Source organism: Branchiostoma lanceolatum, chromosome 4 (genome assembly GCF_035083965.1).
Source record: "Branchiostoma lanceolatum isolate klBraLanc5 chromosome 4, klBraLanc5.hap2, whole genome shotgun sequence".
Taxonomy (NCBI): Eukaryota; Metazoa; Chordata; class Leptocardii; order Amphioxiformes; family Branchiostomatidae; genus Branchiostoma; species Branchiostoma lanceolatum.
The window spans coordinates 1,296,187-1,320,843 of NC_089725.1; the positions used below are offsets into that span (position 1 = coordinate 1,296,187).

The 24,657-nt window shown below is 40.3% G+C and overlaps 2 protein-coding genes across 3 annotated transcripts in view; one reads left to right on the plus strand and one right to left on the minus strand.

Moving 5' to 3' along the window:
* LOC136432195 (tyrosine-protein kinase Mer-like) lies at positions 1–23,320 on the plus strand. Its single transcript, XM_066423237.1, has 20 exons — positions 1–754; positions 1,719–1,920; positions 2,451–2,551; positions 3,731–3,901; positions 4,764–4,850; positions 5,332–5,447; positions 5,940–6,135; positions 9,080–9,231; positions 11,820–11,958; positions 13,804–13,842; positions 14,433–14,595; positions 14,966–15,063; positions 15,634–15,729; positions 16,748–16,828; positions 17,352–17,441; positions 18,139–18,263; positions 18,981–19,090; positions 19,742–19,901; positions 20,641–20,777; positions 21,179–23,320. Exons 1-20 carry the CDS (start codon positions 694–696, stop codon positions 21,372–21,374), a joined length of 2,520 nt encoding a protein of 839 aa, XP_066279334.1. The 5' UTR covers positions 1–693; the 3' UTR covers positions 21,375–23,320.
* Positions 22,686–24,657, minus strand: part of LOC136432197 (abscission/NoCut checkpoint regulator-like) — an 18,117-nt gene continuing 16,145 nt past the window's right edge. Inside the window, exons 11-13 of one of the 2 annotated variants that reach the window (XR_010755470.1) lie at positions 24,306–24,424; positions 23,534–23,868; positions 22,686–23,500 (exon numbers count right to left, since the gene is read on the minus strand). Coding sequence is in view for 1 of the 2 variants with exons in the window: in XM_066423243.1 (XP_066279340.1) it covers positions 23,796–23,868; positions 24,306–24,424 (192 nt within the window). In the remaining variant the exon portion in view is untranslated. Of the gene's footprint in view, positions 23,869–24,305; positions 24,425–24,657 lie in introns of both variants that reach the window. The other variant, XM_066423243.1, reaches the window with a different exon arrangement.

Genomic DNA, 24,657 nt, shown 5'->3' on the forward strand with positions numbered 1-24,657 from the left:
AGGTCAGAGGTCACGGATTTCGCGCCAAGCTGCAGAATGTAAACAAACTTTGGAGGAACGTGCTTTTTTGTTTGTTTATGACGCTTTTGATGTTTGAAGAGCGCTGCAATTCGCTGTGTGTAACCGCACGAGTTTCATACTGGTTCTCTCTGATGATGTGAGAAGGATGGTTTTGAATTTGCCGGTCTGATCGCCCGTTCTTTTTGCTCTACGTGTCTGTCTACCAGGCTAGGCGAGGCGAGGGCCTGCGTGTATGTCCCCCGGGGCGCTACTTAATTCTAGCTGATCAGCCGGTCTACAACGGCGAAGAACTAATTACCAAGGACTTCTCCACGCCCAAAACTAGAGACTTCGGCGGTGTGGGCGGTAACAGTGCCGCTTTTTTTTGCCGACAGTTCATACGAGAAGTTTCGGTTTCCACGACTCCTTCTTTTTAAGACGGGTTTGCCAACAAGACGGTTTCAAGTGCCGCTGTCTTGTTTTTCCTCTGGACGGCTGTTGGTTTGTTTCTCAGTACGTATCCGGTAGCTGTTCACAAGACAGGGCAGCTGAAGTTCAAGTCCGTATGCGTCGAACTGCACCTTGGATTTCGTGTGATCTATCTTGTGACAAAAAATTGTTGTTTTGAAACACACGTTATGATTGTAGTTTTTGTGGGACAACAACGCCAGGAAGAAGGACACAGGACGTCACATGGCGATGGCATTATTTATGAATTCTTTTGTGATAGTTTCAGTACTATCACAATGCACAGGTGAGCTTTTGTGTCATTTTGTATCGTAAGGTTAGCTTTGAGACAATCTGTTATCATTACTTTGTTATATTGATGGTAACTCACTTTAATATGTGAGATTTTAGTTGTAATTTACTGTAAATACTTTTAAGTTTGCAGTGATTTAATTTCGGGGTAACGAGACAAAGGAGTATTGGTGGTTTTAAGTTTGCGGTAGCACCATAGTTACATACTGTACAGTAATGGAAACATCATTTTTAAGTCCGAGGTGAAGCGGTCACCACGAAAACTGTGAGCAAACAAAGACACAGCGAAAAATGTCACGAATTACAGTACAAGGTGGCCTTATTGCCAACGTTCATAGTCTTTCTTGATACCTTCACTGATTCTTTTCGTGTACATGTCGTTGTCGTGCGTCCAGACATTCCCCCAGTGTGAATTAGGTCAAAGGGTCTCAAAGGGGTATAGGTGGGCAGAAGACATGTTCAAGCATTTTCTAGGTGGTTTTAAGTTTGCAGTGTAGAGGTCAAAACCGCGAACATTAAACCACCACATTTGAAAATTTACAGATACCATAATATTTTCTTCTTCTTCTTTTCCTCATCACACGCCATATGCATGTGGAATCGTGGGGCGCAATCGGTAGAGTGTTTCGCCCAGAACCGAGAGGTCCCGGGTTCGAAACCCCGATATGCCCGATGTTGTGCCCTTGGGAAAGGCACTTTACACGACTTTCCTCACTCCACTCAGGTGTGAATGGGTACCTGACTTCGGTTGGGGAAGGTCGTATTGAGGTCACCTGCTGGCGCCGAATGGCAGCCGTCCAGACCCTTGCCACAAAAGTGCAAGTGTGGAGCAAATATGTATCTGTTCTGTATTATATGATTGCAAACCCTGTGTTCTGTATTATATGATTGTAAACCCTGCAGCAATTCAGCACTGGCTGCCATTGCACAGGTAATTTCTGACCAATAAACCATATCAGCTCTACAGTTCACGACACACCCACAGAGAAGAGAGATCACGGCAGGTAACCCTGCCACCTTCGTGTGTGGAGTACGGGACAGTTCCGTCCACCCACAGGTAGCCTGGCTGAAGGATGGGGAGGTATTACCACCTGGGGACCACTATGAGGTCGACACTGCCAACTACACCACAGGCACAGCGCTAACACTCAGCAGTCTGGAGTAAGTACAATAAATTAAAAGTCATGCAGTAAAGATAGCTTATCAGCTTGCATGTTTACGTTTTCCACCAGTGGCATTATTTATGCCAGTGTTTTTTAGTTTCAACCCAAGGTACATTAGCAGTGAGTGATGTATGATAGCAGAGTGCTTAGACTAGCGGACAAGTGGCCAGGCACCGCCTTCCAATACCACCTACCCACTGCCCCTATGCACAACGACATCAAAAAGGCTATGGGACTACCTACCTTTTCTTAAATTAGAGAATTAAGAGCTGATACTGTAAATATTACAATGTTCGCAATGATTCGTTTTTGTGGTTTTCACAGTGAACCTCTTACTGTCTTACCACGAAATCATAACACTGCAAATATATGTATTGTTACAGTAGTAACTGCATTCTACTGTACTATAAAGTTGTTTCATTGGCAAAGTTCAAACACAGCAAAAACTTCCTTTTCCCTTTTACCATGAAATTTAACCATTGCAAAAGTAAATGTATTTACAGTAATGTTTTTGCATTGTTCTCCCAGTTTCTCCCAGACAACAATTGCAGACAGAGGATTCTACAGATGTAAAGCGTGGCACAGGGATGCGGTCATCTTCTCAGAGATAGCTCAACTGGTTGTTTTTGGTAAGACACAGTCCTTAACCTTTAGCACACTAAAGTAGATATTTGGCTACCAATTCTCTATTTCCTATGGGGTTAGGCAGCAGGGAGAAGGTTAAAATTAGCTTAATTAGTCATTGTGTACAAGTTGAGTAGATGTTTTGACAGTCGTACACAAAGACAGATGCACAAACACACACAGTCACACACACACACACACATGTGCGTGCGCAGACACGCATTCACACTCACACACACACACACACACACATACAAGTACATACATACACACACCACACACACACACGCGCGCGCGCACACTCGCACACACACATACACTCATGTGCACACACACACATACACAGACACACACACACTGCTGTTGCTTTGATTTTATCAGTATTTTTGCTGCAAATGCTGACTATAAGAAACCAATAGTTCCTGAATAAAACATTACTTATTCTGGCAAGTGATCATGATATCCTTTCTAGGCATTGTGAAGGAAGTTGGCGGGTTTCCAGATCTCTCTAGAAACTAACCAGCAAAGCATTTACATCCTGTTGGTTGTGTAACAATAACAGTCCACAGTATATAACAAAGCAAAGGATATCTGTTGATCTATATCAGAGTGTAAAGCCAGAAAGTGTATCTTTTTACATCATCTCTGGCTTGTTTTATTCCACACAATGACAACAACATTTCTGGTATTGATTGTTAATATGCAATTGCACATTTTGCGAACGTAAGACTGTCTTCTTAGTGATACTTGCCTTTGACTGTATGCAGCCATGTTTCCTATTTAGTGGAGGAACAAATTATCAGTAATAGATTAATTTCAAATCAAATCTAATTCAATCTTTATTGAAACAGCTTGCAGACATACATCATACATGTAAGACTTCTGAATTGTGTTGTTTGGTAGCAGTTTCACACAATATCCATTATTCTTTATCCATTAAAAAGTTTACAAATGATCTTGAGTCTACATTTTTGTATGATAGAAACCATTAAAACAATGTCTAATTCATAACTAATCACATCACATTGAATACATTTGGCCTCTGTCGGTCGCCATATTAACCATGATAGAATAACGTAGTCATAAGTGATAAGTGAATCTGAGAACAGGTAATGTAATGTAATTTAATGAAATGCTAATCAACAGTTCAATTCCATATTCATTATCAATGCTTCCTGTTTCAGGTCCTCCGACTATTGTCAACAACCCGAGGTCCCTGAACGTGACCCCCAACACACCCTTCAGTCTCCAGTGTGAGGCTATGGGTCCTCCGGAGCCAATCAGCATCGCCTGGTACAAGGATGGGGAGGTTGTTGCTGCTGCCCTTCCCTCTCCATCTACTTATTCTTTTGCTGGTAAATTTTGTTTCTGTCATAGCCATTTTGATTCCCCTGTCATAGTCATTTTGATACCCATAACCTCCTTTGCAGACTTCTAGTAGTGCCGGCGTTTATTTTTTGGAGGGAGCACCGATTCCCAATTTTCAACATGGGCCAGGTTCTCTAATGCTGGGGAAGAGTCCATGTTGAAAATTGTGAATCAGTCTTCCCATTCCAAATAACCGGGGGCTTCTAAAAGTCTGCAAAAGACTCATGTTGCACAGTAGGAAAGTCGATCGACCAGACAAGTGTGCGAGCTTTGAATGACATTTCCGGCAGTAATACGCCGGTGTTCTCTCGGTCGTCGCACTATTTCTAGAGGTCAGCCGATGGTCGCAGGTCACCGAGCCCCTGCCAATGTTGGGTAAATTTTCAGGAAAAAAAATATGCCTGATCTTGACTCTTGATTTTACGATTTAGAAATACGGCGACCTTCTGGGTATCTACATTTGTACGAATATGGCCAAAGTTCGTTGACTGTGTGACGGGCAGGGCTGTCTCCAGGACCCATCCTTCCGTCCCAGGACGGAAATTTCCTTGTCGGGAGGGAAAAAAATGCCACCCTGTCCGTCCCAGAAATTGGAACTTCATGAAAATTGATGAAAATGCATTTTTACAGGCTTACAATGACAGATTTAATGACGAAAATTAAAACATTGGATGTCAAACAATGAGTTGGACAGAAAATAATTAAAGCCCTGGACAGGGGTCTAGTGATTTCATCTTTCTGCCTTTGTTGCTGAATTGTATGCTTCTAAAATTTTGTTCTAATTGTGAGTGTGAGGAAGTGAATTCCGGTGTATGTGAATAAATCTTGGGTGTGGCCCTATATATGCAGGTGTTACGACCAGGACAAGGATCAGATGTGTTGCTGAAAACAGAAACGGAAGGACTCCTTCTGAATTCTCAATTGTCAACATTATAGGTAAATATAACATGTAATACTTCTGTCATCAATGGTATATTCAAAATAGTTATAGAATTCTTCGGAGTATGCCTGTAATGTATGAGGGTCAGCATGGGGGTGTACATGTACCTCGCACTGTTTAATTGTAAATTTAGGAAGACGACAACGCTCAATGGGAAATAGATACACATTACTATATGCACTATGTTAGAGAGGTATCTAGATTGGTAAGACTTGGCTCTAAGCAGCAACACTATCAAACGTTCCATTGTGACATGTGGGCAATCTGGCAGTTGACTTTGCGATATGAAGAATTTGTCAGCAATGCTTAACAACAAATTCTGGGTAACAAATAACGTGCTGCGTAGAATTAATGCGACCAATTACACCAGATCTAGAGAACAACATATACTACATATCAAGATATTGAGATCACTGTGTATTTGTGTCTGATGGCCATTTTATGCTGTTTCATCACATTGTGGTTTTCTTTGTTTAGTTGCTCCGTCTGTGCCAAGTAGTTTAGCAGTGTCTGATGCCACCTCCACCAGTCTGAGGGTGTCATGGTACCTCAGCCAAGATGGCTACTCACCCGTCACTCATGCCATTGTGGAGGTAACTCTTACATTGTTGTTATTGTCAGTAAAAATATCAATAAGTAAAAATTCATGTTATAGCTGAACAAGATTTGGGGGCCAGGAAGCAGAATTTAGTAAGGTTTGGGAGAATTATAGATGGACACCTCCACCTTGATTGTACTGGTACAGCCCATCAAATCATCATCAGTCGTTTGAGTAATGATAGCCTATGCTATCTGCGAGCCACTCTCCAAGCAGAGGTTAGGGTCCTGAGCTTGGTAGACTGTCTTGGTTACTGTCTAGTGTTATGATAAACAAATACTTGGACATAAATGGAAACACTATGAAATGTTTTGTTCCTAGTAAACAGGGTATCAAACACCTTAGCCTACACTGCAAACACTTTACAAAAGTTTGTGTCCAACGAACTCTTGTAAAATATTTGAGATGTCTGTTTTAGTATAATTTAGTTCCCTTTTGATACAGATCAATGAAGCAGCTTAACAGCCTCTCTGTCATTTTATTTCAGTTTGCAGAAACCAGTAACAAGGGACCCGATGGTTCTTTGCAATGGAACCGGACAAAAGTAGAAACCAGCTCTCCTAACAGTGTTGTCATATACAACTTGAAGCCATACACATCTTACACCATCCATGTTGCTCTGGAGAATGACATCGGCCAGTCTGGCTGGAGCGACTATGTTGTTGGGAGAACAGCGGAGGGAGGTAAGAGCATTTGGTCATAGTCGTAAGGTAGCAGAATACAGTATTTATCCGTGACCCCTAGGGTATATGACGCTGGTACATTTAGCTTAGGCTCTAGATATTGATATGGAGCACTGGCAGGACCTTGCAAGTGACCGTTCCAGGTGGAGATGCACACTGTCCAGACAGCTCAAATTAGGAGAAGCCAGACTGATGCACAGCCCAGAAGAAAAGCGGATCCGCAGAAAAGAGCTTTGCAACAGAACTGAGTCAGCTTACAGATGTGATTTATGTGGCAGAGACTGCCATTCTCGTATAGGGCTGTTTAGCGATAGTCGATGCTGTAAGGCTGTTGTAAATTTGGATTTTGCCATGGTCAATACTGACCGACGGAGGCCATATATATATATACATTAACTTGGACCGCCAAAAGTCTTGAAGACTGGGTAGAAAGTCGTATGTGAGAGGCATCCAAGTGTGATGTGTGGTATAGGAATATGTCGGCTTTGGGACTGTATGACTTAGATTGTGAAGTTTTTCCAGTTCGTGTATAATTATATATATAAATGCGCCTTCTTATGCAACTGTCTCTCGGGGTGAGCCGGGCTACAGTTCAATTGACCTCCACAGAGCAATGTTTCAAAAGGGCGTGAAGAGCCAATATGCAGACAGAATTGTTTTGTTTTTGAATATCTTATAGAATCTACCCTAAACCCAAACACATGCATTGACTTTCGGTTTTTCAGTTTTTCTCTGGTGCACGCTACTATAATTTTTCCCGTGTCGTAGCCAGTCGCCCTGTGGCCCCTAACTATAGAAATCCCCAAAGGCTGAAAAGTGTGTTTGGCTACTTTTAATGGTCGAAATCAGGCTGTTATCCTGTCACGTTTTACTCTTGAAATATAGCTCGCTGCACATTGTATTTCAAGTCTACTTATTGTCGTTCCCAAGGATGATTTGTTGTAGGCATTGAAATTGCACCCTTTATGGTAACATTTCAACTTGGTTGACTCCTGCAAGCCTCAAAAGACAAAGGTCAAGTTTTTCTAGTGGTCTGGAGCTTCAGTGGCAAACAGTTACCCAAGTTGGCACAACTCCAGTGCTATGGCACAATGGTTTACTATAGAAACCATTCTGTTGTTAGGAGCTGTTGCTGGACTTCGAAATAGCAAATTCTTCCATTGCTTGAACTGCTGTTGATATGAAGATCAAGATTACTTTGATGTTTATTTATTCATCAGTTAACTGAGTACCTGCTTTCCAAGGGGGGGAGGGCTACAAAATCATGTAAAATCAGGATACAAGAAAGAATTACATAAACTTAATGAATAATACATTCACAAAGTTACAGAATGTTCTTACATATTTTTTTGATATTATATAGTTGTTTGGCATTACTTGGTGAACAATATAGCCCAACTTTTCCATATTTCATAAAGTCAATTAATCTAGAACCATTTATTTTCCAACTTATCACATTGATATTGCATGAACAGCAAAGAAGAACTTTATTTGAACTATTGCTAACGTTGGGTAACCTAAATTCGTGGGGTACTTAAAGTCGGGATTTTTCGAAAACGGGGTATTTAGGGATATGTGCTAGATGCAACATAAGTAATACCGCTAGAAATGCAAACCTGACAGACTTACGTATTCAGAACACTGTCTGAAAAGCTTCGATAAGCATGGATTATAAGGCGACGAGGTCAAAAACTCTCCGTCCCTTATTGGAACAGTCTGAGGGCTTCGTGGGAGAAGTACACAACATGGTTGTCGGCTGGTTTATAAGAAAAATGTCACATCCGCTTCCTGCTAAACACAATTATTTACAAGACAACTTATTACAATCTCTTTTGCTAACCTACAACTGGATTCTAAGTGTGATTAATCATCAAAACTCCTCTCTGTTGCTACAACCTACGGCACGTGTATTTTCCCGCCGCCATATTGTTAACCAGAATCCTGTTGTCAAGCAGACGACAAAGGTTTGTGAGGAACACTTTTTTTGTCTAAATGCTGCGTGTGATAGTGGACTGAGGAAGATATTTTCCTCAAAGTTTGCTCCTAACACAACAAGGAACACATGGACATAGTAGTATTACCATTGCTACGGCATCCAGCTAACTTGCCATGAATAATGTAACGTTACACGTTGCCCGATGATGACGATGGGCCGACTTTGAGTGAAGTTCTACCGACTCAACACACGGGTTGTTCCCGAACTGGCCTGATGTGTGCGGTACGGCCGTTTTTTCGTGTATTTTTTTTTACTTGGACACGTCTATATCCATAGCACTCTCCTCAAGCCAAGGATGGAATGAATAGCTGCTGTATAAAATGTGATTAGCGGTAAGATATTCAAGACGAATCTTCTCTCCCGAATTAATGTGCCCCCCTGTCCGACAGCACCGTAATTGTGCGTGCGGCGCACGGTAGTTTCAAGTTGAAATATTATGGTGTCAGCACGACTAGAGACAAAATCTACCATATATATGATTAGTGCAAAGATAGTACATGATACTGACAGAATAATAGAAAAAAAGGATGTTTTATTGTTCTGCTAGATTGATTTCAGTCAACCATTATCGGAAAAATCCCGAATTTAGGTTACCCAACGTTACATGTACATCTACTGTCTAACAATTTTAAAGAACCAAATTGAAATCTAATTCATGAATTGCAGCTAAGAATTTAGCTATGCATATACATGTATACTAGTACTCCAGAACAGTATGTTGATTAAAAAAATTGACCTACATACTACAGTAAATGCAGAAATGTTTGCGATGGTTTTATGTTGAACTTTTTTGCGGTGAACTCTTTGCCGCTCCATTGTGTGACTGTAGCACTACTATTGTTTCAAACGCGAACACAACAGTTTTGCATTTACAGTATTAGATTAGATATATAACAAGACGATATGAAAGGCTATTATTGTTCTCTTGTGGTGTTTTCTCCACTCCAGTCCCCAGTGCTGCTCCTGGTTCGATCCAAATCCAGCCGTCGGGTTCTGGAGCTGACATGGAGGTGTCCTGGAGTCACGTGGCCACCGCAGACGTGAATGGAATCTTACAGGGCTACAGGGTGGGGTTCACTGATGCAGCTGCGGGCGGAGAGGTCAGTGTATCCTCATTGTGGTGTCAGATCTAACACTCCCCTAATGGACTCGCACTCAGTCAGTCAGGCATTGGGTTGAGATATTTGTCCTCTTTAAGCCGGCGTCACAATTCATGCGAGCGCCGGCTGACTTTGTAGATCGCCCGAAGCTCGCCCAATTTCAAAATCGCCTGAGCGTCGGCCGTATTTTCCAATGAAAATCTCGGGCGACGTCCGTCAAACACTTAAAACCAAAAATCCCCCATGAGATGGTACCATCTTGGACATGGACAAAGTCTGTATCGACTAACCTGGTAAAAGGCCAGTATTTGGATCAACTTTTATTTCTAAAAATCACCAGACGTGAATTTCTTATTTGTGACGGTGCCTGAAGGCGGTTTGAAGCCTGCGTAATTGACAGGACGTCAGCTGTACTTCAGCCGAAAATGCACAATGTCATTTAAAGCTCGCCAACACGTCGGTCGGGCTGAATTTCTTATTTGTGACGGGGGCTTAAGGCGGTTTGGTATTTAACTTGTTTGGTATCAATGCATAGAAAAAAAACAAACTTTTTCCCTGCTACCTAACCTCATAGCCAATACAATTTTGGTGCCAAATGGCAAACTTGGCAGGCTGAAGGTTAGGTTCTAATGATCAAAGATGAATCAGATATGTTTGGCCTAGGAAAATTAATATTGTGTTTTCTATTACGGTCCTGAAAAAATTAGGGTCGGTAGTTATTCGTATTCCTTTTTTTTAGATTTCGGCCAATGGGATCAAACAGAAAAAGTTTAACAAGACAGTGAACATACAACCTCTTGTATTTTCAACATCATGATTTGATTTACCCGGTATACAGACATACATTGTTCAAGCACAATTTTCTGTTGCCACAGAAAGGAGGAGAATATGTTGGAAAATGTTTCTACAATGTTTTTATTACTCAGATGTCAGATAGAAAATTTTATGTCTCTTGCCAGCAGTCAACAACCAAAAAGGCTAGGGTCAGTAGGTTTTTGAAAGTGTCGGTCGGGTATCTGAAACACAACATTTTTTTGTAGACCAATTTAATTTCTTGGTTAATGGAATTTAAAAAAAAATGCTAGATTGGAAAATCAACATGAAAACAGAATCTCAGAAGAAAGTTTGTACTTTGGTGCACACATTTTCAGGAAGTGAACAGGGTCAGGTGCAAGTTTTCACCCAGCCTTCTGTTTTAATGATGCTATTGTGCTAAAAATTAAAAAAAATCTGTTAACCAAGAAATTAAATTGGTGTGGCCTTATCAAGAAATATCCCCAATGATTTCCATTTTATAATTTCATCAGTGTGTAATCCTAAGAGTTTGGTACTTCATCGTAATTCAAGTCTGGTCAAATGAGGAGCCATCAGTATTTGATAATGATTTCAAAGCACTGTGTAAAGTTTGGTCACAATGGTCTGAGACAGCCGTGTCCTTTTTTAATGTTTAGATTAGATGTCCATAGAACAGTGAGGCTCAAAATATCAGAGATTCCCAAAACGCCAGTTGTTGAATGATTGGTAGATGAAACTACATGGCATGATCCCTACCTAGACACCCATTGATCAGTGTCCACCATCTGATGGAGGCCTGCATTTTGTACAAATATTTGTGCAGTCTGGATTGGGTTGGTGGTGTTGATACAGGGTTAGCTCTTCAAATAGGCAGACGAAATCACGGAAGACCTATCGGGCACGTTGGAATGCCAACTACTGGCGCTGTAATGTGTCCATTTTGAGGCTAGTGAGTGCATGAGCTTGCCAGGCAAAACAGATTTTGATTATTTACCTTGGAATAATTTTGTCAAGATCTGCACTGGAAGAAAAACCGTTACACCCCTTGGAATTTTAGCATTCTATGTCAAACAGTCATATTGTACAAAAATTAATCAAGTAATCAACCATTAAGTTAAAAGAAGAAAAATTAGAATTATAGCTTTTAGATATGATTTGAATAGATGTGAGGCAATTTGCCTTGTCACCTGTCAATGAGGAACGGAACGTATATTTGAACGATTATCAAATCCTTTGAAAATAACAACTACTGTTGACTTGCAAAATACTTGAATTGCATTCAAGTTTGCATGGTTTAATGTTAATGGTTTCTACGGTAACCTCTCAAGTATAAACTTAAAATCATCGTAAAAATGCTTGTTCTGTCTTCTGCCCACCTACCACCTTAATTGTTTCAACTGAGAAGTAAAATGTCCGTTAACATTCCATTTTCTCCCTACAGAGAAATTGAATTGTCGCAAACTTAAATGCATTTACAGTCTAGATAAGGTACTTGATGTAGGCAGGTTACTTTTTGATTAAAGTCAACAGGTCAAAATTGCATTGCCAAGCAAATTATAATGATAATAATAATGGTTTATTGGTCAGAAATTACCCGTGCAATGGCAGCCAGTGCTGAATTGCTGCAGGGTTTACAATCACATAATACACAACAGATACATATTTGCTCCACACTTGCACTTTGTGGAACTGTCACAAGGGTCTGGGCGGCTGCCATTTGGCGCCAGCAGGTGACCTGAATACGACCTTTTTATGTTTTCAATCAATTATGAACTTATCTGACATTGTTACAGAGGGTGGAGGATGTGAGGTCGTCGAACTCTGTCATCCTGAGGGGGTTGGACCCGACCACTAACTACAGCGTGCAGGTGTGGGCCCTAACTCAGGTGGGGGATGGAGTCAGGAGCAATCCCATCATGCTGTATGGTACAGGTTAGTGTTGTTCCTTTACGCTCATACCAAGACAAAGATTATGATATTGTCCTGCCCTGTTCATATATCTACGTATATAGGCCAATTCATATACAACTCTATGCAAAAATGAGACATTGTTTTACATTCCTGACACAGAATACTATCATCGTCACCATTGCATTGTATACTGTTTCAGCCATTGGTATGCACATTACTAGATCAATTGTTATTAAATTAAATGTTGTAGATTAGTTCTTTGAAATTGCTAAATATTAGAAATAGTCGATTGTTATGTATCTACAAATTGCCATACATTGTTACCCATTACAGTTGTCGCGCAATGAAGTTCTTTTTTTTCTTCATCTTTCTATTATGTATAGGGATGTCCTATAGCTCAACTGGTAGCAGCCTCACAGTTGAGCTTCTGGTTCCAATTAAAATAAAAAACTGTGCCAAAATATCCCCAATGATTTCCATTTTATAATTTCATCAAAGTGTAATCCTAAGTCATTGTGGCTGGTGTGTTAGTCCGTAGGACGGTTATACCGGCTATACAGATACAAAAAATGTAGTTGCTAACTGGGAGACCCTGGTTTAATCCTGGGCAGGACATCTCGGTCGGTGGTACACTTGTCTTTTGGAAGGGACGTGAAATGAGGGTCGCATGTTTAAGGAGGTGCCTTGAGCACGTAAAATGGGAAGGACTAGCAATTGACCCCTCCTGTAAAAATATACCCTGCTTCTGAAACAGCAAGGAACCTATGTGCTACTATAGAAGCAAAAAATATGCTTGTCTCAATGGTTTTTAGATTTAGTAATACATTTTGTATTCTGGCGATCAACAATCAATCAATCAAATGGTTTTTATTGTCAACAAAACTCTAGCAGCCAGGGGCTGAATTGCGGTTTGTTTTACACAGTATACCGCCACAATCAAAACAAGTCTCAGTTAAACGTTGAAAACAATAGAAAGCGTGCTTGGTCACATGCATCCACATACGGATATACACTTTACGTTTTTTTAGATATACAACGTTCTCATAAAATCTTACATTAAATATATCTTACTTACAATGATCATGACTTTAGCCTTGAAACAAGCTTAAAAGTTCAAAAGTCTAAGAGTTCAAAAGTCTAACAATATGTGGAATGGCAGTGTTCCTAAAGCGGTCCGTTCTCGCGGAGATAGTGTTCAGCTTGTGGCATGACTTGGTGGTTCGTCCACTGGTCTCTCCTCTCGTCGAAGGAAGCCACTCTCTGAAGGTGTTGGATTTAAATAGGCCACGGCCAAACTTCAGGATCAGTTGTTCAAGTCTTTCCTGAAGTGCGGGAAGGCCTAGGTAGCAGCGTGCTTCTGAGTACCGGGTGTAGTTACTGCCGAGAATGATCCGGCATGCTCTGCGCTGAACGTTCTCTATCTCTATCTGTAAAGAAAACAAAAGTCCGCCAAGGTTGTTGACAGTATCACGCCAACTTTAATAGTGTAACAGTGATGACATTCCACAAAACAAACTGTCCTTAACTCTAACTTGATTATGTTGAGAACGTTTGACCTTTCAGTGACTGTTTAATTGGGACTTCTGTAAAGATGTGTTGTTGTTATAGGGAGGGCGTGGCTCATATACATATTGTTGCTAAGGCAACAGTTTGTTCATGACTTCCTATGTCAGTGTGATGTTCCTGTGAGTAAACCGGAGACATTCTTAATGCATGAGGGAAGGTCCTGGGTTAGCTTTGAGGAAGTGTAATGTCTGCCCATGGCCAGTGGTCATTGTAACTGGGAGATCTAGTGTCTTCAATCTTCACATATTATACTGACCATTTAGTAGCAGGCTAATTCCGTTTTCCTTTTGTGGATTATAGGATCTGGTGGTTCATTTGTAGTTGGATATCCAGCAGAAGGTAAGAGACATACACTTGATTTCAGAATGGTGTACAAGGACTACTGTAAATGCATTTAAGTTCGCTGTGGTTTAGTTTAGAGGTAGGGAAAAAATGTGTTTGAGTTCACTTGGTTTTTAGTTTGCGGTTGAAACAAGGTGGTAGGTAGGTACAAATGTATACGTAGAAGACAGAACATTTAATAAATATTTTTGAGGTGGTTTTAAGTTTGCGGTGAAGAGGTCTGTAAAAACCTGAACATTAAACCACCGCAACCTTGAATGCATTTACAGTATATAATTGTGCAGACAGAAATGAAGATTCAGCCTGCGCAGCATGTTCATGGATGTTTTGTACTTCAATAAGAGCATGATCATTTTATCATTGTAGTTTTTTCATGGTAATGTTATCAATTGATTAAAAGTTTTTTCTTGTTTCCAATGTAGTAATCTCTCTCCTTCAATACACTATTATCATTGTGCAATAGTCAAACATTGCATTAAAAATGATGTAGTTTAATGGTATGTTAGCTTATAATCTTTTATCAGTTTTGTAGTGCTGAAAATCTTGAGACTTCTGCAGTGCTACATTGAATGTTGTTTCTGTCGCAGACACAGTCCCCTCTAACGACATGGCCAGTGGGAACCAGTGGAGTGTGAAGAAGATGGATCTGGTGATTGGAGGGTCCATAACAGGACTGATTCTCACCATGGTCGTGATGACCTACGCCTGCTGCAAGTGTCACAGGAAAAGGCGTGCCAAGGCCGGCAAGAGGTTAGTTGTGAGAAATAGAATGATAATATGATATATAAACATGTATATAGAATACAACGTGGGGTATTCCGTATCCCCCGAGGTTCCGGCCCGACTACTAAAGCAAGCCTGACAAATTCAACATAATACGCTGCCTTTCAGAATTAGGAGTAGAGTGTTGATAGACCCCCCCCCCCATGCAAATTGCCATACATGGGTACAAAATCATCATCATCAGTCCACTTGCTTTCACAACGATAGGGTTGTACCGCCCTTTATGGGGTGACATACCCTTTCGTTGGTTGTCATGAGTACAAAATATATGTGTGTTATTCTCTTTGACTCAGTGTCTATGTAAACAGTATCTATTTGTCGTTATTCGTCCATGAAGAGATCCAGAGACAGCCAGTACTGTTCCTATGATGCAACATACTACACCCATCAAGTCCAAGGCAGCCAAGAGTTTCTCCAAGAAGCTTGCAGCTGAAGGTGTGTCTCCTGATTTTATCTTCAAGTTTCTTTTATGTCCATTGTAGCTCTTCTGTAGATTTGTTCTCAAGTGATGGAGAGTTAGAAATGTCGCACGTTTACAAGTCTTAGAGCACATTTTTTATGAGTATTAAACGTAAAGAGAAATTTGTATTCCTCACATTCTTCAAAAAACTAACTCTTACTAATCATACAGCCTCCTACATTCAAACAATTACCAAGAAGGGAGATTGGAAGCCAAAAGTACTAGTCCATACTACACAGACATTTATATGCACATGAATATGTATATGATTGTCAACATGTGATCTGTGGGGCAAAAATGTACAATAAAGGTCTTCATTTTTTTTGTAAATCAATTTTCTCTGGGACTTAATTTCGTGTTAGAAGGGGAAAGGAGTAATTTGTGATGTTGAAACAAATCTGTCGTACAGTTGTAATACATAGGAAACACATAATCACGGAGAGGTCATCCCAAAACCATGAAAATAGAATGACCGGGAAGATTTGAGGATTTACACTATACATGTACTTACTTACCCTTTTTTTGTGTGTCTTTTTTGTGTGCAGTTCAATCGTTCCGTCTATCCCCTAATATGACAGAGAGTGTCGTGAGTGTGCTGCTCAACAGGGAAAGGTTAGAAGTGGGGAAGGTTGTTGGAGAAGGTGAGTTTTCATAAGAAATGATTGGTTTAACCCACTTGCTGTTATCATTGGTCAAGTTAATAATTGCCATGCTATCATTGGTTGAACTGCTAATTGTGATAGACAGTCAGGATTGGACTACTGTATATTTGCATTGATTGGTCAACAATGTACCGGGGTACATCGCTTTCTAGTGATGATGTTGACATATTTAGTTTCAGGGAAAATTCACAGGTTACAGATCAAAGACACTCTCTACAATTTTTTTAAAGGAAGATTTTTTTAAATGCTACAGTTGCAAGAGGTTCATCTCAGAAACCCACACAAATTATTGCTGATAGGAATAGGCATACTGTCATAACTGTCATAAACTGTCAAAATATGTCTCCAGGTGTATTTTGAAAGTGCTACTTGTCTTCTCTTCTCTCCATCCAAGCATTTCCTTGGGACATCATAACGCTTGTAAGTCTTATGATGCACTGGGATTCCTGCTGTCCTACATTGTATGTTCTGTCTGGATGCTGTGTATACCATGTTTTCACATATTCTACACTTGTAACCAAGGGATGTCTCTAGATCTATATAGCTCAACTGGTAGCAGCCTCCTAGATACAATTTGTTGGTAACTGGGAGTCCCTATAGTTCAAACTCGGGCAGGACATCACGGGTGGGGCTGTACCGGTCTTTTGGAAGGGACATAAAATGGGGGTCCCATGTTTGAGGAGGTGCCTCGAGCACGTTAAAGAGAAAGGGCTAGAAGTGGTGAACTTCGAATTCTATACCCCTCCCTGTAAAAATATACTTTGCTACTGAAACAGCAAACTTGCTGACCTATATGGGACTAGGCACTACATGGGTCTAAACTGATGAACTTAGGCATACTTGAAAATTTTACCATGCAAGTTTGTTCTTGGTGTTACAAGTCACTGCCTATCATTGATGTGAGATACAAACTTTTTAGAAAATGCGTTAGTGTTAGATGAAACATATATCAAGGCTTTACCCTAAAAATAAAAAGTTTCACCTGTGATTTTTACAGGTGAGTTTGGGTGTGTGACAGAAGCTAAACTCAGACTGGAGGGCAACAGGTATATGACTGTGGCTGTCAAGACAATGAAGAGTAAGTCATGCCAACTTCTTTACCCTTAAAACTAAAAGTAAGGAGTGCAGCTACAAATTTATAAGACATTGTCAGTTACTCAAGCTAGAATTACTGGTCATGTTACCAAAGTTCTCTGTTTTATTTTGTATCTTTATTGTATTGAAACATAGTGTATGTAAAACTATGTCCATGACATTGTGTATAAGCTGGTTCATAGTTTAAACTGCTCATGATTGTGATGCATTGCGAGTAATATGTTTAAGATGAAGATGCAAACAAGACACATCAAAACATGATATCAAACATGGTCTGGACAAGAACTGTAAGGGCCTTCACCTTTTACCTTATCCATACACAGTTGAAACTGTGAAATGGCTTATTTGTAGTAATGTACAGACCCCATAGCTTTGCTTCTGACATAGAAATCCAAAATAAAAACATACAAATAGAACAACTCTTTCTATGGTTTATCTGCTAATTATGATGGACAGTCAGGATTGGTCTATTCTATAAACTGCTGACATTGTCCATGTACCCCCAGGTAGGAGCAGCAAGCAGGATGTGGAGTCCTTCGTCACCGAGGCGCTGAGGATGAAGGATTTTCATCATCCCAACATCATGAGTCTCATTGGTAGGATAATGTTTCTTGTATATTTTATTATTATTTTATTGTTATTACAAAGGCATATGATTTTGCTTGATCTAGAACATTTTTAGTAAAGGTGAATCATTGATTTGAGATATTGCTTTTTTTTTCATATTGCTCAAGACAGTGCCTTCAAGTGCTTTAAATTTGTAGTTAAGTTAACTTAAAGTCCTTCCCACATTAGATACAAAATGTTGTGCATAGGGTAGCGCCCATATCCATTTCAATAGCCATTGGGCCTCACAACTTTGTGCAACCACTAAAACAGGGGGCTAGTCCACTGGTAGTGGTGTGTGTTCAACTACCATCACCTCACCTCACCTAGTCCCATCCTCATCTTGAGGGTCGGGGACCATGGTCGCTTTCAGCAACTACCATACTCTCTCCCAAATGCTGAGTGCTATAAGCAGAGAAAATATTATTTAAAGTCTTTGATATGGCTAGACCTACCAAATGCATCATCATCATCATCATCATCTATCGGCCATCGGCCGGGACTAAATAAGTACATACATCACTCCAAATCGCCTTGTCCAACATCATTTGTCCTAAGTGTTCATGCAAATGCAAGGCAAACACTCTACTCTCTTGACCATGTCACCAGTCATACTGTAGCTAGTTCATACTGTAGCTAGTCAAGGAAAAATGTGAGCATTAATATTCATTCTCATTATCTTTCCAGGTTTGATTATGGAACCCCCGGAGACTAGATTCCTGCCAGTTAAAGCCATGGTGGTTTTGCCCTTCATGAAGCATGGCGACCTTCACACCTTCCTGCTGCGCTCCAGACTGGCCGACAAACCAAAGGTAGGATGAAAACTAGTCTGTGTTACACAAGCTCATGCTGTCAGAGGCTGATTGGGCCTCCTCCGCTCTAGTCTAGGGGCCTGACCAGCGGAAGGGCAGCTGAGAAGCCTGACTTAATCAGGCAAGGATGAGGACTACATTGAGAAACTCTCTGTACTAATTTCAAATATGTGTTCACAGTCAAAACTTTGTTAAAACTTTGTTCTTTGCATCTTTATGACAGCTAGATGCAGCAAAATTGATTAGCATGATTGTGCATTTCAGTACTAGGTATATTGATAGCTGTTGCTGGTAGATGTGATTGTAATTTGCATGATCCAGTGGTTAGAGACCCTGCCTCTAGACCAAGTGGTTGGGAGTTCGACTCCCGGCTACTGTCGCTGCACACAACATGCATGCTACTGGAAAGAGTTGTCAGAACGGCCAGATAAGCCGTGGTCCAATGTTCATTGTACTTGTTGAAAAGAGCTAGTAAGGGAATTTTCCTCTAAAAATGAACCTGTAAATACTGTGCATAGGGTCTGTCTTCTCTGTCACAGCCAGTGGAAGATTAGCTGACTTTGGTGAGCTATGCTGGTTCGAGATCACTTTTCTTTCACCACCTTTTGGATCGCTACATACATTAATTTTGTATTATTATAACAGAATATAAGATTCAACACTCAATCATATTTCATATCAATCACAATGTTTAACCAAAGGTCTTTATTTTACCAGTTTGTGCCAATCCAGACCCTCCTGAAGTTTTCAGTGGACATAGCCAAAGGCATGGAGTACCTGGGACAGATGGAGTTCTTACACAGAGACCTGGCTGCACGAAACTGCATGTAAGTCAAGGATATACTTTGTTCATGTATGGCTAAAACCCCTTAAAGTGGAATTTGATGCAAGATGTAAATTTAAAGTAATTTGCTTTCAAAGACAACACACAAAACAAAAGATTTATGTTGTTTTGTCTTCTAAACCATACTTTTGCATCTTATCAACATCTACTGCCACCAGGGTACATAATTCCGCCTCTATGAAAAGATATGTTCATAAAACAGATCTCCAACCCAACGTCTTCCAGTACAATGCACTCCTGTATATCTGTGCATACCTGGGAGGTACTGCTCTAGAGATCTCTCAAACCCACTGTTTTTTTAAGGTGGCAGATTTATGTAATCCGGCAGAGTAATGTTAATGGGATTACATCAAATTTCATTAATTTTATAAAATCAAGGGTCGCACAAATCCAACTTTAGTTGCTGTATGGTCACTCAGTGATTGCTGTCTAGTGGAAAGGGTTCAAAAAGGGAAAATGCATCTTCTGACAGATGTGTAGAGGTGTCCTGACTAAGGAATCTTGATGCTGTGTCAATGATACCCCAAAAATTAATATTAGATAGATAAAATAAATAAATAATGTGTACAACATTTTTTCTGCTTGTTGTTAGCAAGTTTAACAATTAATGACACGGCAAACAACTTGCCAACAGGTTGGATGAGCAGCTTGTGGTGAAGGTTGCAGACTTTGGCCTGTCCAGAAAGATCTACTGTGAGAACTACTACAGACAGGGCAGCATGGTCAAGGTACCGGTCAAATGGCTGGCCATGGAGAGTCTGGCCGACAGGGTGTACACCACACAGAGTGATGTGGTGAGTAATATTATAGAGAAGGATTGAGACAGCTCGTCTTCTTCTTTTTGGTGACTCCTCAGGGGCCTCGTTAGTAGAGCACTGTGATTGAATTATATTCTAAAAATTATATGCATGCTTTCCCCAGGGAATTGTTTTTTTTTTTCAACACCTAGGCCACACCAATTTAATTTCTTGGTAAACAGATTTTTTGAAAAAATGCTAAATTCCAGAATCTCAGAGGAAAGTCTGTACTTTGGTGCACACAGTTTCAGGGAGTGAACAGGGTCAGGTGCAACTTTTCACCCCAGCCTTCTGTTTTCATGATTTTTTTTATTGCAAAAATTAAAAGATAAAATCCGTTAACCAAGAACTTAAATTGGTGTGGCTCTAGCAGGAACAGCATTTGCACATGCCTGAACTCTAATGCTTGGGGTATATAGAATAGGCAGTAGATTGTACACGCTATTAAAATTTTTTTACGATATGTTAAATGAGCTTTTTCTTTTCTCATGACTTGGTCTAACTACATGTATTTGACTGTTGGGGCACCACAGAAAATTTGGCAACAAGTTTTCATCACCTTTCCAGGTTTTCTGTTCTTAATGTGTCATCCATGCCCATTCTTTTCCTTTGCCTTCCTCTTTCTTCTTCTCTGGATGGTTCTGTACATGTGCATGATAGTTTTGGCTATCCTGATGGCTGTACCATTTACTTTTTGTTTTTGTTTCATGACCAACCTCACATATTCTGTCTTCAGTGGTCGTTTGGTGTGACCCTGTGGGAGATCATCACAAGAGGAGCCACGCCCTATCCAGGTGTAGCGAACCACGAGGTGTATGACCTTCTACTGAAGGGCTTGAGACTGCAGAAGCCTAGGGACTGCTCAGATCAGCTGTAAGTATCCGAATCATTCTGTATCTATATAGCCAGTTTAACCACCCTTCAGAATTAGATACTTACATGTAGTAGTTAATACATATATTTAAGGAGATGTCATCAACTAAAATCATTTTTCTAAATTTTTCGTGTTACGTTTGTTTCTTCAAAACTTTTAAACAAAAAATTAAGGCGTGAGGGAAAACAGGTCAAGTTTTAGTTTGATATTCTTTTTTTTATTTATTTTTTATTGCATTTCACAAAATGAACACATAATACAAACAAGAGAAAATCAAAGTACAGAAAAAAGAACATAAGCCACAGATCCAAAAAACAATAAAGGTGGAAACAGGAATGGAATGTTTGATATTCTTAACATTGTCATGAATTGTGTTGCATTAAGGTTGCTTCTTTTACAGCTACCAGATCATGTACAGCTGCTGGCGGATAAACCCGAAGCACCGTCCCAGTTTCAATTTCCTGGTCAGGAAGTTGCACACCATGCTGAGTGCCATGCCCCCTCCCCCGTCCATAGACAACTCCTTTTACGAGAACACCAGTAATGTCATCAAACTCACAGACTCTGAGGCCTGTTTCCAAGACACAGAGTGCTAGCAGAGGGCCAGGATGACAGAAGAGACTGATGTGCAAAATATCTTAAACGTCTAGTATACAAATTAAACGTCTAGTATACAAATCAGCCCCTTCAGCAAGTTTCCTTGCTGTTTCAGTATCAGGGTATATATTTACAGGAGTTGCTAGACATTCCCCTTTAACTTGCTGGAGGCACCTTGAACATGGGACCCCCATTTTACATCCCATCTGAAAGATGGGTGCAGCCCCAACCGAAATGTCCTTCCAGGATTGAATCAAATAATTGGAATCAGGAGCTCAACTGTGACTCCCTGCTACCAGTTCACCTTTGACCTCGCCCATTCACAGTTTAAACCTTTGAACCAGGTTATAATTTTGACAATGGTTTGAAGGAAACGTATTCAATGCTAAGGAGCTAAGTGCCCATTGATAGAAATTAAAGGATACAGTAACATGTAACTGCCAAAACATCCCCAGGAGCTAACATATACTGCCATGAGCTTTATGACAGATTGTTGCAATATTGTTGTTTTACTCCTAATAGTATTTTGGAAAAGCAGATCAAAATGTTGTCTCAAATGGAGAGCAGTAATCTATGGTGAGCTATCGGAAATGAGCCATGATACTCTGATGTTAGTGTGGACCTGTGCAGTTGTGGTTTTAATGATGACCTGAACATAGGGGTGGGTACCGGTACATGGTACGAAACTGTTACATGTACTTCTTGCTATAAGAAGTCAAGAAAAAAATGGCGCAAACAAAATCAGTGAACCAGTTTTTGGACTGATTAGAAAATGAACAGTAACAGTTATAATTGTGATTGGTTTGAAATGGGTGCAATTCTGTATTTGGCACGAAGGTTCATTTCAAGGTTGCTCTCTAAATAGTCAGCCCTAATGTGAAGTGAAAATTTTCTATATCATTCCAATTTACAATTTGAATATAATTTGTACCAGAACTCAGTACAACATATACTCAGGTTCAGATCCAGACATGATCTTCTGGACCTGACCCTCTGGACCTGGATCATATCTGGACCTGAAGTTTCTGTACCGGTACCCACCCCTACCTGAACATTTGAATTTTGTGGATGGCTGGACAATGATTTGGCTAGTATTTATGGTCTCTAGGTCAGATAGTCACACCGGTTGCATTGCAATACAATGAAATGTGTAGATATCAATATTAATGTACAAAAATGTGTAAGTAGAGAAATTGTCATGTATAATCTTTTTGTAATGGGGCATTGCTTTGCAAATGCTGCTATTCTTCTTGTTTAGATGCAAAGGTATTGGACACTGTATGCTTTGATATAATCACAATATACCTGTATAACTTAAAAGTTTTATTGTTTCATTTATATATTTGTACATTTGCATAGAATTTGCAGCATTATTGTCAGCCCTCACATAAATGTTTCTTGTACCTGAAATAGCTGCTTACCTTTCCTTAGTTTGTTGATTGGTATATAAAATGATATTCCATGTAATTTGGTCTTCTTGGAAGCATGCATGATAGTATTTTATTATTCTTGATGTTCTTCTTCTTGATCTTGATCTTGATTGAATACTGGGCAACACCCCTCTTGTTGGGGTAAAGCGCCCAGGGGAGTGCGCTGCGCTTTTATTGTCCTCTGAGGTGCTGGAGCACCTGCATGTTTAAACTTTGTGTTCTTTGTTAGATGATGTATATTGTGAGCATTCACTTCAGTTTACTAGTTAACATGTACCTAATAGGATCCAGTATGCTCAGTGCTCATTTTTTCTTACAAAAGGCTGCCTTAATACCTTACCCAGGTCAAGTTTTAGAATGATGTGAACAGTCAGTACTTCAAAACGCAAAATACAAACAAAGAAATAACTTAGTGCAGTAAAGTGCAACTGTGTAAAAACTTGCAAATACTTGATGCTATTCACATGTAAATACAGTGTATACTTCATGTCCATTAAAATCTCTTTTCAGAACAAGCTTTTGACCCTGACTTACTAATTTTCCTTGTTTTGAGTACAGTTACTGTAGGTGTGATAATAAGTTACAACAACAGAATAATAGAGCACACAGACAGGAAAAGCCATTGCTTGGGCTTGGGCTGGTAAAACACTTTCAATTCAGCCTGCATGTTGGATGGTTACCAGGCTAGCAAGCACCTGCAGGCTAGCACCTGGTTACCAGGCTAGCACCTGCAGGCTAGCACCTGGTTACCAGGCTAGCACCTGCAGAAATCTTCAATCTAAAATGGCTTTTTCTGGGATGGGTGCTGCTGTTAACCAATTTTGGTTGTTTAGTTGAGTGTAAATACCCCTTGGGGACCTCAGAGAAGTAGCTGCCAGTTGGGTAAGGGGGTTGCTTAGCAGAGGGTCTTAACTATGTAAAATTGGACAGGACTGTTTCATTGTGGCTTGTGACTGGTTGCCCGGCCAGGCCTAGGTCTGACTGTACTAATCATCTGCCCTTCCCTGGAGGTTTGTATGTGGAAGTGGTGTGATCTTCTATGTCCATACGATCATGACCTTCCCTGAAATCGTAACAGGAAAGATTAATGATTGAGCTTGCCAATAAACTCAAATAAGACAATAAAAGCCATGGATACAAAGCTGCAGATTTCATTTATTTCGTATAACCAATAGATCAGTATCTGTATAGCCGGTATAACCGCCATTCTGCGTAACACACCAGCTTTGCAGGTATGCGGCACGGCAGAAGCTGGTTATAATACATTGAACAGCCTGTCACACCTAGTCTTTGCAGATCTGACTGCAACCGTTCCTTAAAGCTATTTAGTGAGGATATTCCTACTGTAACAGTATCTCAAACAGTAAATACAGTACAGTTGTAAGTCACCGCTTGGTAGAACACACCAGTAGGAACAAGTTTGATCCACTCCCGGTGGAATAGATCCCTACTCTACATGTATATAAACAAACAAACAAACAAACAAACAAACAAGTGTACCTGTAGCACCTTCTGCAGTACAGGTCGTCATCACAGCCATGACATCGCAGCGTGGCGTCCTGGTTACAGATGCAGCACCAGGGCAGCTCCTCATCACTGTCTGAGTCTTCAGCAACTAACTGTCAAGAGTTAAACATACTCACTACTGGGACCCAAAATGTATAAAAAATGTCAATCCTACCCCTATACATTTCCAATTTTTGAAGACCTTTTCGAGACATTCCAACAGAATGTCTTTTTCGGGTTTTACAATGTCTTTATAGGGTCTTTTGGGGAGGACTTCCTTGTTGTTTTTTTCAATTGTTCAGGAAATGTCTCCCGAATGTCTGGAGATATAAACTGTGAAAACTTG